Source organism: Chenopodium album, chromosome 11 (assembly GCF_948465745.1).
Source record: "Chenopodium album chromosome 11, dcCheAlbu1.1, whole genome shotgun sequence".
Classification (NCBI taxonomy): Eukaryota; Viridiplantae; Streptophyta; class Magnoliopsida; order Caryophyllales; family Amaranthaceae; genus Chenopodium; species Chenopodium album.
Window position 1 is genome coordinate 57,896,965 of NC_137844.1, and position 14,740 is coordinate 57,911,704.

Here is a 14,740-nt window from a genome sequence, read left to right on the forward strand (position 1 = left end):
AAAATGGGCTGATTTACAGCCGTCTTCAACCTTCCACCTCTTTCTCCCCTCTTCCGTCTCCTTCTTCCTCCTGCGTATTTCTCTCTTTCTCTCTCTCCTCAAACGCAAGCTTAACAATTGATAACAATGGCGAAGAAAACTAAGGAACAACCCAATAAAACTTCAACTCCAAAATCTAAAGAAAATCCCGCAACTTCTAGCAACATTTTAGACAAATTATTCGGCGAAATTCCTGATACTGAAGTCTCTAATTCCTTGTTTTCTTCCGAAAATCCATTTCGAAGAAAGCCAACAGATTCAATTCCAACACCCCAAATCCCAGAAACCCCTATAAATGCCAAGGTTGCGAAATCCGAATCCAAGACGAAGAAGAAAAGCAAGGAAGAAAAATCTTCTGATGAGGTTAAGAAATCGAAGAAGAAAGATAAACTAGAGAAAAACCCTAATTTGGGAAGTATTGTTAATGGGTCGGAATTAAATGTGAATTTAGAGGAGATGGAAAAGAAGAAGAATAAGAGGAAGAGAGATGAATTGGAGAGAGAATATGAGGTGAAGAAGTATGGGGTTGCGCCAGATGAAGAAGATGAGAAGAAAGAGAAAGTGGGTGGTGGGAAGAAGAGGAAGGCGTTGGATAATCCTGCAGAAATGATGGTTTCTCAAGAGGGGTATGATGATGAGAGTAAGCTTTTGAGGACTGTTTTTGTTGGGAATTTGCCATTGAAGACTAAGAAGAAGGCTTTGTTGAAGGAGTTTAGTCAATTTGGAGAAATCGATTCGGTTCGAATTCGTTCTGTTCCAACATTGGATGTGAGTTTGTGGCATTTTTCTTTGGTACAGGGAATTTATTTTGTTCTTGGGTATGATTTTGTTTGTGTTATTGAATTGATTTTTTGTTGTTACAGAGCAAGAAGCCGAAGAAAGCTTTGGTTATTAATGGGAATCTCAATGAGGCAGTTGATAGGTAATTTCTTTTATGTCTGAAAGATTGAACTTATTTCTTTGCTTTGGGTTTTTGTTATATGCTGCTATAGAATATATGTTTTGGTTACCTTTATGTTGTGTTTTGAATTGCAAAACACATTGATTTACATTGAGCAAAGTTACAAGGTGATTGGAGATAAATCATAAATGTCAGCAAGTTGCAATTAGTTCTAGCTATATGTGAGGTATTGATCCTGCTGAACGTGTGATTTATTATTTCTTACATGTCATTCAAACTGTTTCCTGGATAATGTATTTGGAGAGGTTTTGAAATTAGATAGTTGAAGAATACATTAGGGTTTAAGGTAGCTACCATGTGGTTGGTAGAAAACTGAATTATGAAGTTTTGAATAGAGACATTGTGGCGGTAGGAAGGGAAATTAACTTGTGTTTGTTTGGTGAATGGCTATGGGATGAGGGTGTTTTGTACAAGAATGTGAAGAATCTTCGTTCGGACAGTTTGTTTTAGGGCATTGGAGATATTTGCTCCCGCCTCCTTTATTCATCAAACTTAAAATTTTCCCTTCACATATGAAATGGAGAATAAAGGAGTAAGACCATGTACTTTTCAGCTAGTTTTGTTTTAGATAAGGGTTTTTTAGTGAGAAGAAAGAAACATTCTTGTCTTGTGTTGAGGGTTTATACCTTGATTGTATCTAGTTTTCTTGGCTGACTTTCTGGTTTTGTTATACCTTGGAGTACTTGTTCATGATATGCTGTCTTCTTCATGTGTACCCGGCTTAATGATTTTGATTATCCACGTACAATTTTCTTTGTATTTTCTGACAATGACCTTTATGCAGTGTCAATGCCTACATTGTATTCAAAACAGAGCAAGCTGCTGAAGCCTCCCTAACACATAATATGTCTATGGTATGTATGCTGTTGGGTGGGAACTTTATCTGCTGTTGTTTAAAACTTTTCTTTCCTCAATAAAGTTTCTGGTTGACTGCCATTCCTTTTTTGACCCGTGTTTAACTTTGTTTTTAGATGGGAGGGAACCATGTCCGCGTTGACAGGGCGTGCCCACCTCGGAAGAAACTGAAAGGAGACGACGCTTCAGCTACTCTTTATAATAATAAGAGGACAGTTTTTGTGGGTAATTTGCCATTTGATGCTAAGGTATATCCTTGATATGCTTTCCATTTCTTTTCTTTTTAAAACTGTCTATTCCATTCATATTGCTTATTTTGCTCATTGGCTGCTTTTGAAACAGGATGAGGAACTTTATCAGTTGTTTTGCAACACCAAACAACTTGAATCTAGCGTTGAGGCTGTTCGAGTGATTAGGGACCGGCACACAAGTCTTGGAAAAGGGATAGCTTATGTCTTGTTCAAAACAAGGGTATGCCTTGTTCTCTGTCTATGCAATATCCATCATGTGCCTAATAAACATTGAGTTGCTGCAGAGAGATGCTACATTTCCAATTGAAATGAGTTTATTGCATGAACAGGCACATCTAACAATTAATTTTGACTTTGCATCTTTTTGCTGTGCATGTGTTTCGATTTATGGAGGTGTTAGGACATCATTAAAAGGTTGCCTGTGTTTTCCTTTTGCAATTTATTTGATTATTTAATTGCATCAAATTACGTTTAACTATCAATTTGTTATAGACTGAAAAATTCAGAATTATAGAAATAAGGAAGGGATGTGACGAAATTTTGGAGAGTTGATTGTTATTTGGTGCAATTAAATCACCAAAATTTGGTTTAAAGTCCTTGTCTTATGGGAGTGGATAGACAATTCCAATAACAATATAAAGCAAATTAAAATAGAAGTCATTCACAATTTTCTTTGTGGTTTATGTCTCTTTGATTCTCTCTTTATATATTATTTAATTCACCTACTAGTTGCTTCTCCAAGCTTATTCTAACCTCTAATATTGCATTGCCTGCACTATTCTTCCTGCTTAAGCTATTTAGTTACATATCCCATGAGAGAATATGTATGTTGTTGCATGGAAGTTATCAGCTTTTATCAGTCTCTGCTAATATTGTTCAGTGTTTTAGTAGTTAATAGCCCATATTTGGTAAATACTTGATAAATACTTATATATGTGTATCAACTATTAGGCATAAGTGAATTTATTTAGTCCATCACATATATTCTTCTGTAGGAATTATGAAGATCCATGTGCATTTATCCTTTATATTTTGGCACGTATTAGTCTTCACATCTTTCATTGCGTGTGTATTGGTGTGGACATCTCGTATATTGCTATGCTGCTACGCTGGACTACTGCTGGAGCATGGATGTATGAACTTATGTCTTCACTTTCCTTGTCCCTTGTTTAGGTGAGGGTGTGCAAGGATTTGTATCCCTTGGTAAACTTAAAGTTTAATGTATTCATCAAAATCAGAAGGGCCACTTTTTTTTAATACAAATATACTGGGATTTGGGGCTTGTCTGTTGTCAAAAGCAGTATCACATGCTGTGGCGACTGCCTATTTTCTTTTTTTATCGATATGCTCAACTGTTGTTCCTTATTATCAAGATTGAAGTGGAACCTGCTTATGTTTGCTACTATATGACTATATGTTTCCCTCAAAAACAAAAAAAAAAAAAAAAAAACAAATATGACTATATGTTATTATTGTATAAATTTGTAAAACACAGGTTGTGACAACTGACAAGTATATGGCATAATGCCTGTCAAAAAAAAAAAAAAAAGTATATGGCATTATGAATTTATGACAATAGGTGATTTTATTTATTTATTTATTTTTTTTTTTGGTACCAAACCATCACTTCTATATTATTTTCTCTTTGCTTAAATATTGCTTATGTTTATATGATGGCTTGTGGCCGCTTAAGCAGTTAAGTTTATTCTGCCAGTTTCACTAGCATTCTCCTATCTAACTTTTTCTGAGATTGACTCTTAGATTAGGGGAATATGAGTTGGCTTAGGATTTCATCTTCCAGTACATATAGTATCTTAGTCATCGTTTTCTACCGCATCATGCAAATGTAATGCAGACTATAGGCGTGATAGTTGTTGATGCTTGATATATTGTTTTCCCACGTCATGTTTTTTTAAAATTTATGTGATATTCATGAATTAAGTGAACATTTTGTATCTTTGTTGCTTTTTCTCTTTGAGTATACAATTTAGTACGTAATTTATAGGGTTAATCACAATTTCTTAACGATGACTTTCTTTTACAGGAGGCTGCAAATATTGTTTGTAAAAAACGCTTGAAGCTCCGAGATCGTGAATTGAGGATTTGTCACGCGAAGTCAAGCACCCAATCCTCCACACCCTCAAAGAGGAAAAGTCCAGGAGAATCAGAAAGCTCCCCTGCAAAGAAATTTTCAGCAGGAACAAATACTCGCTCCCCTGCAAAGAAATTTTCTGCAGGTGCAAAGACTCCAGAAAGTCGCTACAAGGTTGGTGCTGGTGGTGATACCTCCTACCAAGGTTTACGTGCAAGTAAATCCGGGGAGCAAAAGAAAGCTCCCATAAGAAGAACTGCTGGGGAGCAAAAGAAAGCTCCCATAAGAAGAACTGCTACAAAAACTTCTTTTAAACCCGCAGTGAAGAGTGGAGACAAAATTAAGCTAAGGACAGATAAAAGACCATCAGTAGCAGCTAGGAAGGCCAAAGCAATTGCTATGCAAAGTGGCGGTGCTTCTATCAAAACAGGGAACAAAAGAAAAATGGATGCCAGAACGCCCCAGAGTTCCAACAAGAAAAAGAAGGCTATGAAATCCAAGTGAAAGGGCATTAGTGTATAACTGTTTGGCCATTTTTTGTCCTTTTGAAAATTTGTTATAGTTTTCACTCAAAAAGAAAGACCCCTGTAGTTTGATCTAAGCAGTTAATACAGCTGTGTACGATGTCCAAACTGATAGATTGCGAACTAATACAAAGCTGTATGTGTAAGTGTATTATGGCAATATATCATCTCCTTTGTTTTTTCACAAGTCAGAATTTTTTCTATACTGAAACTTTTGAGAAAATTTCTTGCACCTACACTTGATGATTTGCCTTTAGAAAGCAGCTACGTTTGTGCTCCCTAAAGTTTTGATTCTTCTATCCTCGTCATAATTGTTGAAAAATCAAAACTTAAACCTTTAATCTTTCACAAAAGCATAGTGCTATTATGAGTATTATTACACTATGTCAAAAGAAAATTATTCCCGATTAACCAGCTATGTTGTGTGGCAAACTTTAATATAACAGAATAGGAGAGGGGTTGATTGCAATCCAACTCGACTGCATTAGATGTTTATTTTTGTTTCTCTAAAAAAAATACTCCATAGGAATTTTGGGTAGGTAGTTCTAGTCTTCTCAGCTGAAAACCCACTACATTGTCAGCTGTCATTTCTATTAAGGTCTTAAATTGAACAAATGCTGTAGTGAAGAACCAAGGACAAATTGATACGAAAGCACTGAAATTCCATAAAATGTAGAATGCAGTCAAATATTTTACATTGCAAAGTAAAACCAACCAACAAATCTACTGGAACTATTATCCACAACTTTCACAGAATTTTAGCTATCAACACAGCACAGGTGACGGGCCTTCTTATAATGCAATTATAGAGCAGTACAGTAGATTCCGACAGACAGGTATGATATTCTCAAGAGTTAACCAAGGTTCGACATCAGGCCCTAAGCAGCTGTCCATTGAAAAAAAAAAAACCTTGAGCTCATTCCTTCAGCAGTGGTGCAGGGGACAGCGAGCAGTTTATTGGACCGTATGATCTGTACAGAAGTGATCACAAGTAGGGGATTCAGCAGTATCAGCACTAACTGAGAAAAGCAACATGGTTATGTCTTGTTCTTTGACATCAAGGTAGGGGTGACTGAAACAATCCCAATGAGGAAAAGTGTTGCTATTGACTGGAAGTCATACAGATCGCCTATTGATCGCAGTTCTCCAAGAGCTATTCCAGCCTGCCAATAACAAAAGATTAAATCGTATCACACAAAATATCTCCAAAATCCACAGATCCATGGTTTAAAAGAAGATATTATGAAAAGAGCAAATATTAAAGATGTACAACTTAAATCAGGAGAAACTCAGTCAAAATTCAAAGCATTTATCTGCTAATTTACACAAACCACCTCTTAAATTCAATATATACAAGGAATAGCCAGATGCACGAGGGGCTCTGCAAAAATTAACATGACTGAGGGGTCATTTCAGGCAGACGTAAGTCATGTAGCTTGACAATGTTTCATTTTCACTAAAGAAAAAAGAAAACTAATTGCTCTTATTATAGATATGTAAGAAATACATACTCTGACGGTGACAAAGGCAGCAGGGATCAGTCCAATGAAAGTCGCCAAGAAGAAGATGTGGTAAGGGATATCCACGATTGGAGAAGCTACATTGATAAATGTATTTGGCAGTGTGGGCGTTACTCTTAGGAAGAGCATGTAATTCAACAAGTTTTGACGTCTCTTTGCAACCTGAAGGTAATGGAGAAAATATAATCAGCCTGAGAAATCATTGGTCATGTTTAATAAACAGTTCATAAGCACAAGTAGCTGTTACCTGAGCTTGAAAGAAAGTCAGTTTGTCTGGCCATAATGAAAAAACAAGAGGTCGGCCAATCAATTTTGACAAGAAAAAGCACGATGAAGCTCCAGCTGTAGCGGTGAAAAGGACCAGCGCCAAACCTCTAAATACACCAAAAAGAGCTCCAGCTAACAAAGACATAAATACAGTTCCTGGAATCATGAAAGTCTGCATGAAAATGTAGACCACAGAGTATCCAACCAATACTTGCAGCGTATAGTCACTCGTGTAGCTCTCGAGATGATCTCTAAAAAACAAAGGATTAACATCAATATAAAAACAGATCTTCAGTACATCATTTCTTCTTTCAATATCATGGCATTTCCAGGGAGCATAGTGGTATTCCAGAGCTGTTTGATGGATCTGGAATAATAACTAACGAAAGAAGACACAAAACTCTACACATTGGCACATTGCATTTAGAATAATGCATACTGTATAGATTGAGGGATCTAAAGCAGTTGGATGTGATAGATTGTTTAGCTTACTCGTTGTGAGGTTTGTCTTTGATAGACCTTTATTTAGCTTAATGGTTTTTAGGTTTGTCTTTCATAGACCTTATCACTTGTTTATATTCACATCCAACTGCTTTAGATCCCTCAGTCTACTCCTGAAGGCATACTAAAAGTTTGAAAATATCTCAGTTTAAACTCCTAAGAAACACTAATTCAAGCTCCAGCAAAAAACGGCATGACAAAGTCTCTATATTTATCATAAAGACAGGCATATGTTAAACCAGCCGAGCCTCTCAACCCCGGAAATAAGCACAGCATCACCATATACCTAATGTCATGACACAAAGCAGGGATATTGAGCCCATAGCAGCATCAGAATGCTTTACAGTATTTAAGTCAAATGACAATGCTGCTAGCTCAAGCTCAAGACAATGTTAAAAAAGAATATCACACAACTTGCAGAGGCCATCAAATACTAAATGATCAAGCTCAAGACAATGTTAAAAAATAATATCACAGTAGTGATGACTTTTTTTCAAAATTTTAATTATTAGTTTGGATTAACAGTTAACCCCCGAACTTAAGCCATAGAATTCTGCAGCTTTGTCAGAATTGACTACTATCTGAAGATCATTTCTCAATTAAAGCAAAGTTTGTCAAGAAAACTGAAGGTGATGTAATGACACTTTCATAAACATAATAGCTACATCAAGTTCACAATACTACATTGAAAAGAAATCAAAACTGGTACGCTACGGAAATCTGATGAATTTGCAGACAAACATAGAGTATACATTGTGATTGAAAACAGCATAACCACCATAGTACAAAGTTATATCAGTCAATCAAAATACAGGATTACCAGAAAATTAACTAAATTCCAGAAATCACAGGCTAATAAGGTATACTAATAATAATAATTTAGCTAAAGCAGCAAAATCTATTGAGAAAAGCTGTGCATGCAGCTAAAAACAGATCAATACTAATTTGGACTACATGCCAAAACAGAACAAAGAAAGATAACTGTAAGTAGAATGAATTAAACAATCACATTTTCACATTAATGTCACAATTTAATTTTTGTCTATTATACAAGAAATTGTAAAATCATACTTATAAGAAAAGTAATGAATAGTAACGGCATGCTAAGAATAGAAACATTATCTAAACTTACCTAACCAAACAAACATAGTCCTATCAAACAAACAGCTTATAACTCATCAAATGCAACACTAAAAAGATTCAATCTTTCCCCCCTTTTTTGAATAAGAAACAAAGAAAATCCCCAATTTTCAGATCTAACAACAAAACTACAAGAAAATTAAACTCGGAATATTAGGGGAAAAAAACATCAAAAAAAAAAAAAAAAAAAAAAAAAGAAGTCAAATTTAAGCTAATAATCATAATGAAAAACTCAAAATTGCTGAAAAAAAGATTAAATTTATGAGTGAATACCTAAGAATTTGTAAATCGTCAAGAGTACGAGGCAACTTGAGGAAACTATAATCAGAAGACGGCATAGTTAAATAAACACCCAAAAGCCCTAATCCATATGCAAATACAACCCCAAAAGCTGCTGAAACTTCCCACATTGTTAATGGATACTTTGAAATTGATTTTTCTTCACAAACTAATCTTTCATCTGATTTCTGCATTGTTTTTTTCTTCGAATTTTTGCACTAACCCCACAAAAATTAAAACTAAAAAAATTCAAAATTTCTCAAATTTGAGGTGTTTTTGGGATTAAATTGTGTAATGACCAGATTTAACAAGATAAGGAAGATTTGGTTTGGTTTACTTTCCTAACACTTCTCTGATATTTCTATTTTTTACGTTTAAGCTTTGTTCGATTTTGTGGGAAATTTTTTGAGAATATTCGTTTGCCAAAGAATAGAAATATCCTAATTGATGATTATTGATTACTCCGTATATAGGATTTTAATTAATGACAAGATTTGTTAACTTTTTTTTTTTTTTTTTTCAAATTATTGTTTGGTGGGATTAAAAAATTCAAAAAGGGTTGAACTGGGAGAGATGATGTGGTCCAACTTTGGTCGTTTGTTTCGTTGTCTTTTATGATTTGTGGGTTATCACTTGACGTTTAAATGCAGACGTTCAGATGTTAATTTCATTTCATATTCATATTAATGATGTCTTCACCATGTTTTTATTTAACCTAAAAATCTTTAGGGTGTTCATTCTACATTCGGGTGTTTAGGATGACACTTGAAAAACCTTAGTATCACACGTTTCATTCGAGTCATGTGTAGCGTAAGTGTATATTACCAACTAACAGGTCTAGATACATCTAAGTATACATTTTTTTTTTTGGCTGGTAGGAGAAGGGTCCTATCGGGCCGGAATCTCTTACAAAGTCACAGGTCCTCTCAATCCGGGTTAGTGGGCTACATACTTTGAAGGGGGGGGGGGGGGGGGAGAGGGTAAGGGAATATCCACCGCAAAGTGTCTCTAGTGGGATTTGATCTCACAACCTCTTGGTTGTGATATGCAAACTTGACCACTAAACCAAACTATGTTTCGTTCCGAGTGTACATTTTTTTTTAAAAGTTGGTAAGGAGAAGGGCCCTACCGAGTCGAAACTTCTCACAGGTCCTCTCGATTCAGGTTAGCGGGTTGGGAGTGTGGGGAAGGGTAAGAGAATCCCCACCCCAAAGTGCCTCTAATGGGAATTGAACCCCTAACCTCAAAGTTAGAAGATATAACCCTTTTCACTCGACCAAGCTTAGCTTGATTATGAGTATACATTAGATGATGTGCCGAAACACTCATATAAGCTCATATGTATAGACGTATAGTACTCCGTATAATGCATGCTACACCAGGTGGGTGAAACAGTCTCAGGGCAAAATAGCAAAGAACACGTGAAGAGAGGTTGGAAACCGACGGAGAAAACAAAGGAGATAGCGGCCCCAAGTGTAAATGCGCAAATCGTGGGGTAGTTCTAGTTTTTTGCATGTGCTACTATTTGCTTAAACTACGCGTTTTATGCTTAATACCATAATAGTACAGTCAGCTCTTATAATTACACTTTTGCCCTCATTGTTTGTCGCTTTCTACACCAATTAATTTGCATAACATTTTTCTAATTTCTATCTTTGTCCTACCTTTTGCTTATGTATTTTTGAATTATACTTACGGCCGTTATACTTAACCAAAGATTAGGAACACTATATTGTATAACTAATTAACTATGACGATCTAGGAGGTTATTCTTGTTCTTACTCTTCATTATAATATTAATTGATGTCTTAAACATTGATTGAGATTTGGCAAATTGTTTAAATTATTGCCCTTTCCCTCATTAATTATAACGTGGGCTCATGATTATATATTTGGATCAAGCAACTTTCATCATCATATCAATAATAATGAAAATGTGTTGAGGGTTTATGTCATAATAAATTAAAATGTGGAAAAACAATAAGGTTTATTGCGCATTCACTTGTAATGACAAATTGTAGGTGGGTAGCAATATAAAAAACTTGTAATGATAAATTGCCAAAAATTATATTTGAGACACAAGTTTACCTTTAAAACATGTGGGATTTGATTTGTAGGAAAGTATTCTTGTACTTGTAAATTTTATTGAGTGGGTCATTGCTTGTAAAAGGTTGGAAAAGGTCGGTTAATGTGAGTTACATTTCAAATTTCAATAGTCAATGAGCTGATAAACGAGCAAAATAAATATAAAAAAGAGAGAGAGATTAGAGACAAAAGTATTTAAATGCAAATACATGTACAAATACAAAATTATTAAATTATCGTTTTTGAGCTTCGGGCCTATAATGACCGTATCTTATAAAGCTATTTTAGCTTAATCCTAATCTTTTATACTCGTATTTATTGGGATTATCTTGTCCAATAAGGATACGTCAATTAAGATTTTGACCACGTATATGCTACCTTATTACCTTACAACTAACTAATTAATGATAGGTAAAGTAGTCCACTAATCTTTAAAACATAATTTTGTTTGTAACTCACTGGGAACGTATATCTCAAGGAAACTAAAGGAGAAAAAATGAGTTATGATCTTCTGATTTGTGTGTCCGTAATAGAGATATGTTGGGGCCCAATGGGCTTACATACTAAAACTTCAAGCAATAAGTCTTGGCTGCACTCTAAAGCAGCTAGGATAGCTGCAACAGGTCATGTAATATGAACATTTAGCAAAAAAGATATAAACACGTAAAAAAAATGAACATTTAGTAATAAAACAATGAACACGTAAAATAAAAATGAACATTTAGCATTAAAAAGCGAACATGTTAGATTATTTAGTATATTAAAAATGAACATGATTATCATATAATCATAAAATTGATGGGCCATGGCCTTAAAGATGAACATTTAGTAAAAAAAAAAAATAATAAAAAAAATGAACATGTAAAAATAAATGATCATTTAGTAATAAAAAAATGAATATTTAGTTATAAAAAATGAACATGTAAAAAAAATGAACATTTAGTATAGTAAAAATGAACATTTATCATACAATCATAAAATAGCTGAATCATACCTAATAAAATGATCATTTCATAAAAATATATGCATACATTATATAAAATGAACATTTAATACAAAAAAATAAACACATAAACAAATGAACATGTTTAAAAAAATTATGAATATTTAGTATATTAAAAATGAACATGATTTTCATATATTCATATGGGTTTAAAATCATTGTATATAATAATTAACAAAAAATAAAGATAAAATATATCATTAAATTATGCTCATATTTTATACACAAATGTTCATTTTTAGTGTACTAAATGTTCATTTTGTACAAAATGTTCAATTTTTAAGTACTGTATGTTCATATTTTTTATTTACAGAACACAAATTCGATTGTATTTATTTTAACTCTAAAAATTTTAAATCTTATCTTAGTTTATCATAGAGACAATAATTATCGATCTATAACCTAATAGATTAGGAATCACACATGCAAAATTGATAAAAATCAACAATTTTACAACATTCATATATTTATAATCAAAAAATTAAAAAAAAACACTCATAATTACCTCAAATTTCATAATTGTGACGAAGATGATGATGATGATGGAGAATGCTACAATGGTGATGAATTGGAGAATATCCAAATTAGAAGGACAAAGAAGTATAAAGATTGAAAGGAAGTGAGGTAAAAAAAGAAAATTAACTTTAAAAAAAAAAAAGGGGAAAAAAAGAGGAGAGAGAAAATTTCAGATTGTGTAGAAAACAGAGGAGAGAGAAAATTAATAGAGGTAAGAAAGTAGAAGAGAGAGAGTTAAGATATAAAGAGGGGAAAAAAAACGTATGTTCATTTTTAGATTAATATATGTTCATATACATATGCAGTGGTGCAACTAGCTTAGCTACTAAGAATTTGCGAAACTTCAAGTAATAATCATGCATTCATGTGGTAAGTCTGCTCAAACGGATCATTACTTGTAGTTTTAGTATGTAAGCCCATTGGGCCTATTGACTGCCCAAGCTTAATCTATACCAGAAGTTTGTCCATCAACTCAAGCCATTACCACTTATCATCTAAGAGAGTAAGAGTAACTTAAGAAGATACTTCCTTCATTTTATCATTTACGACAAATGATTTACTACGTATAATAGACCTTGTCAGTCATGTTTCATCAGGTGAAGAAAACACGACTTAATAACTACAAGAATTCTTTTTAAATTGAGCCATTAAGGTAAATTAAGAGTTTGTTCACATTTACTAAACTGAGTTGAATTGAACTGAACTGAATTGAACTGAATTGATTGGATTTGAACTGAAGTGAACAGACCCTAAGTACAGAAAATTAGGTTCGAATTAGTCAAGTTATGCTAAATAATTAAGAATCTTCAATCTTGATTTACAGGTTTAATATTTGGTATGCTCTAATTATTTCAAATTAATTCAATTTAGTGTATATGAGTTTAATTAAATGTGTTTGGATAAGTCAATTCAATGTAATACAAAAATAATTAAAATTTTGCTAATGAAAATCAAGTGAATATAACGCAACCTTGTCATGTCGACTCTTAATTTTTGCACAATACATGCATTATTTTTAATCACTCATAGCCATGAAGGATTTCATTTTCATGCATTAAATGCACACAACAGCTTCTGAAGCAATAATACTTATTATCAACCTAACTTTCTCATCCATCCATCTCTCTCTTCTTATCATCCACAACCATAAATTCTAGCATTTACATCTTTCCTCTTTATTCTTCCTTCTTACAAATTCCTTTTTTATATTCTTACAAATTAAAACTCTTTGTTTCTTTCTAAAAAATGGCAGGAATAGTGTCCAAATACTCGTACCAAAAGCTAAAGCAAGAAGTCATTTTTGAAGAAGATCTTCATCAAAACAAAAGTAAAAAAGATAGAATTTCTGAGATTATTAGAAGATCATCATCATCAATAAGATCAAGAAGCAGCTGGATAAGTAAGCTGAAATTAAGGAGAAAATTCAGGGTTAAATTAGGACGTTGTTTTAGAAGGTTTTTCAGAATCAGAAGAAATAAAAAGCTTAAAGTTGCAAGATTAGCTTGGGCTAATAAGGTTTACAAGAGGTTAAAGGAAGGTCAATCTCATTTTGGTGATCTTTTTGCTGGTAATTACTTGTTTATGCAAGTCACTCCTGGCTCCTTCGTTAAGAACAACAAAACTCATTGCGTGTCGTCTCACCAATTTTATAATCATAGCAATACTACTACTACTAATAATAAGCTTTCTAGATATCCCTCAAGTTATACTAGTAACTATGTCGTATCTTCTTGAATAATTGTATAATTATATGTATGTTCATGTAATATAATGTATTTGTAATCTTATTATGTACTTTGGACTTCATATAAATATATAATGCATGTATCTACCAAAAATAGTTTGTGGTATATATGTATGTAACAAACAGCTTATTGATAAACAATTTCAATGATGTAGTTCTAAATAAAAGTTTGAAGAATTCAATTAAGAGGCAGATGGGTCCAAGATATAACAACAATATCGATCTATATCGTTTTTAATTTGTTTTTCTTATATATTCTACGTACTAATGTGTTCGAGCCAATGTAAATAATTAAAACAAAACGTGCTATTGATTTTGATGTTTAATTAGATGTTAAGTTGTCTCTTGTTTGATACATGAAGGTACCTTAAATCCTTAATTAAGAATTAAAAGAATACTTTTGTCTCACATCGTAATTAATTAAGAATTATATATGGTACGGTACTCTTTTATAGTTCTATGTGCCATTATTGTTTTAATTAATCTCATATTATCATGTATAAATGTATAATCAATAACATGAAGTTGTTAATATAAATCCAACTTTAAGAATACAATTAGTGTGTGGCCCGGGCGATGCCTCGGGTTGCTAGTTTGTACTTGTTTAATTTGCTAATCAAATTCGACTGTTTAGATAGTAAGACTTGTTGGTTTTGAGTTTAAGTCTTGCTATAAACATTTTTTAGTTGTCAAACTCAATCATTACATAATGGAAACAAATAGTATAATAAGACACAAATTAATTTATCTAAGTTAACTATAATTTTGTTAGATAATAAAACACAATTAATAAATGACTAACATGGTAAGACTCTTAACTTAAAACTTATTGGTATTGAGTTCAAGTCTTGAAATTGTTTTCCTCTTGGGCGTACTTTATTCCTATTTATTAGGCATGCTTGAGTGTAGCCGTGTAGGTAGGCCGTATGCGTAATAAATTTGTAGATTTTTGTTGTTCATTAT

General features: G+C 33.1%; 2 protein-coding genes across 3 annotated transcripts; one reads left to right on the plus strand and one right to left on the minus strand.

Moving 5' to 3' along the window:
- On the plus strand, positions 1-4,909 carry LOC145567923 (uncharacterized). 2 transcript variants are annotated; one of them, XM_081627345.1, is made up of 7 exons: positions 1-807; positions 903-961; positions 1,785-1,854; positions 1,972-2,103; positions 2,198-2,326; positions 4,151-4,423; positions 4,460-4,909. In XM_081627345.1, exons 1-7 carry the CDS (start codon positions 127-129, stop codon positions 4,700-4,702), a joined length of 1,587 nt encoding a protein of 528 aa, XP_081483471.1. In that variant the 5' UTR covers positions 1-126; the 3' UTR covers positions 4,703-4,909. The 2 variants fall into 2 exon arrangements, with proteins under 2 accessions (XP_081483471.1, XP_081483470.1); XM_081627344.1 differs by having other exon boundaries at positions 4,151-4,909.
- A 460-nt stretch (positions 4,910-5,369) lies between these two features.
- On the minus strand, positions 5,370-8,897 carry LOC145569398 (putative membrane protein At4g09580). The gene is made up of 4 exons (XM_081628745.1): positions 8,424-8,897; positions 6,490-6,760; positions 6,234-6,404; positions 5,370-5,885 (listed from the first exon to the last, which is right to left on the minus strand). The coding sequence occupies exons 1-4, from the start codon at positions 8,621-8,623 to the stop codon at positions 5,760-5,762; spliced, it is 768 nt and encodes a 255-aa protein (XP_081484871.1). The 5' UTR covers positions 8,624-8,897; the 3' UTR covers positions 5,370-5,759.
- Between the last annotated feature and the right edge of the window lie 5,843 nt (positions 8,898-14,740).

Bases quoted from the DNA above. Each gene is read 5' to 3' on its own strand.
- LOC145567923 (XM_081627344.1), top strand. From the start codon at position 127: ATGGCGAAGAAAACTAAGGAACAACCCAATAAAACTTCAACTCCAAAA. The intron at 1,855-1,971 runs GTATGTATGCTG...CTTTGTTTTTAG, and splicing joins TAACACATAATATGTCTATG to ATGGGAGGGAACCATGTCCG. The intron at 2,327-4,150 runs GTATGCCTTGTT...TTTCTTTTACAG, and splicing joins ATGTCTTGTTCAAAACAAGG to GAGGCTGCAAATATTGTTTG.
- LOC145569398 (XM_081628745.1), bottom strand. From the start codon at position 8,623: ATGCAGAAATCAGATGAAAGATTAGTTTGTGAAGAAAAATCAATTTCA. The intron at 6,761-8,423 runs GTATTCACTCAT...TTTGTTTTTTAG, and splicing joins GACGATTTACAAATTCTTAG to AGATCATCTCGAGAGCTACA. The intron at 6,405-6,489 runs GTAACAGCTACT...CATTACCTTCAG, and splicing joins TGACTTTCTTTCAAGCTCAG to GTTGCAAAGAGACGTCAAAA.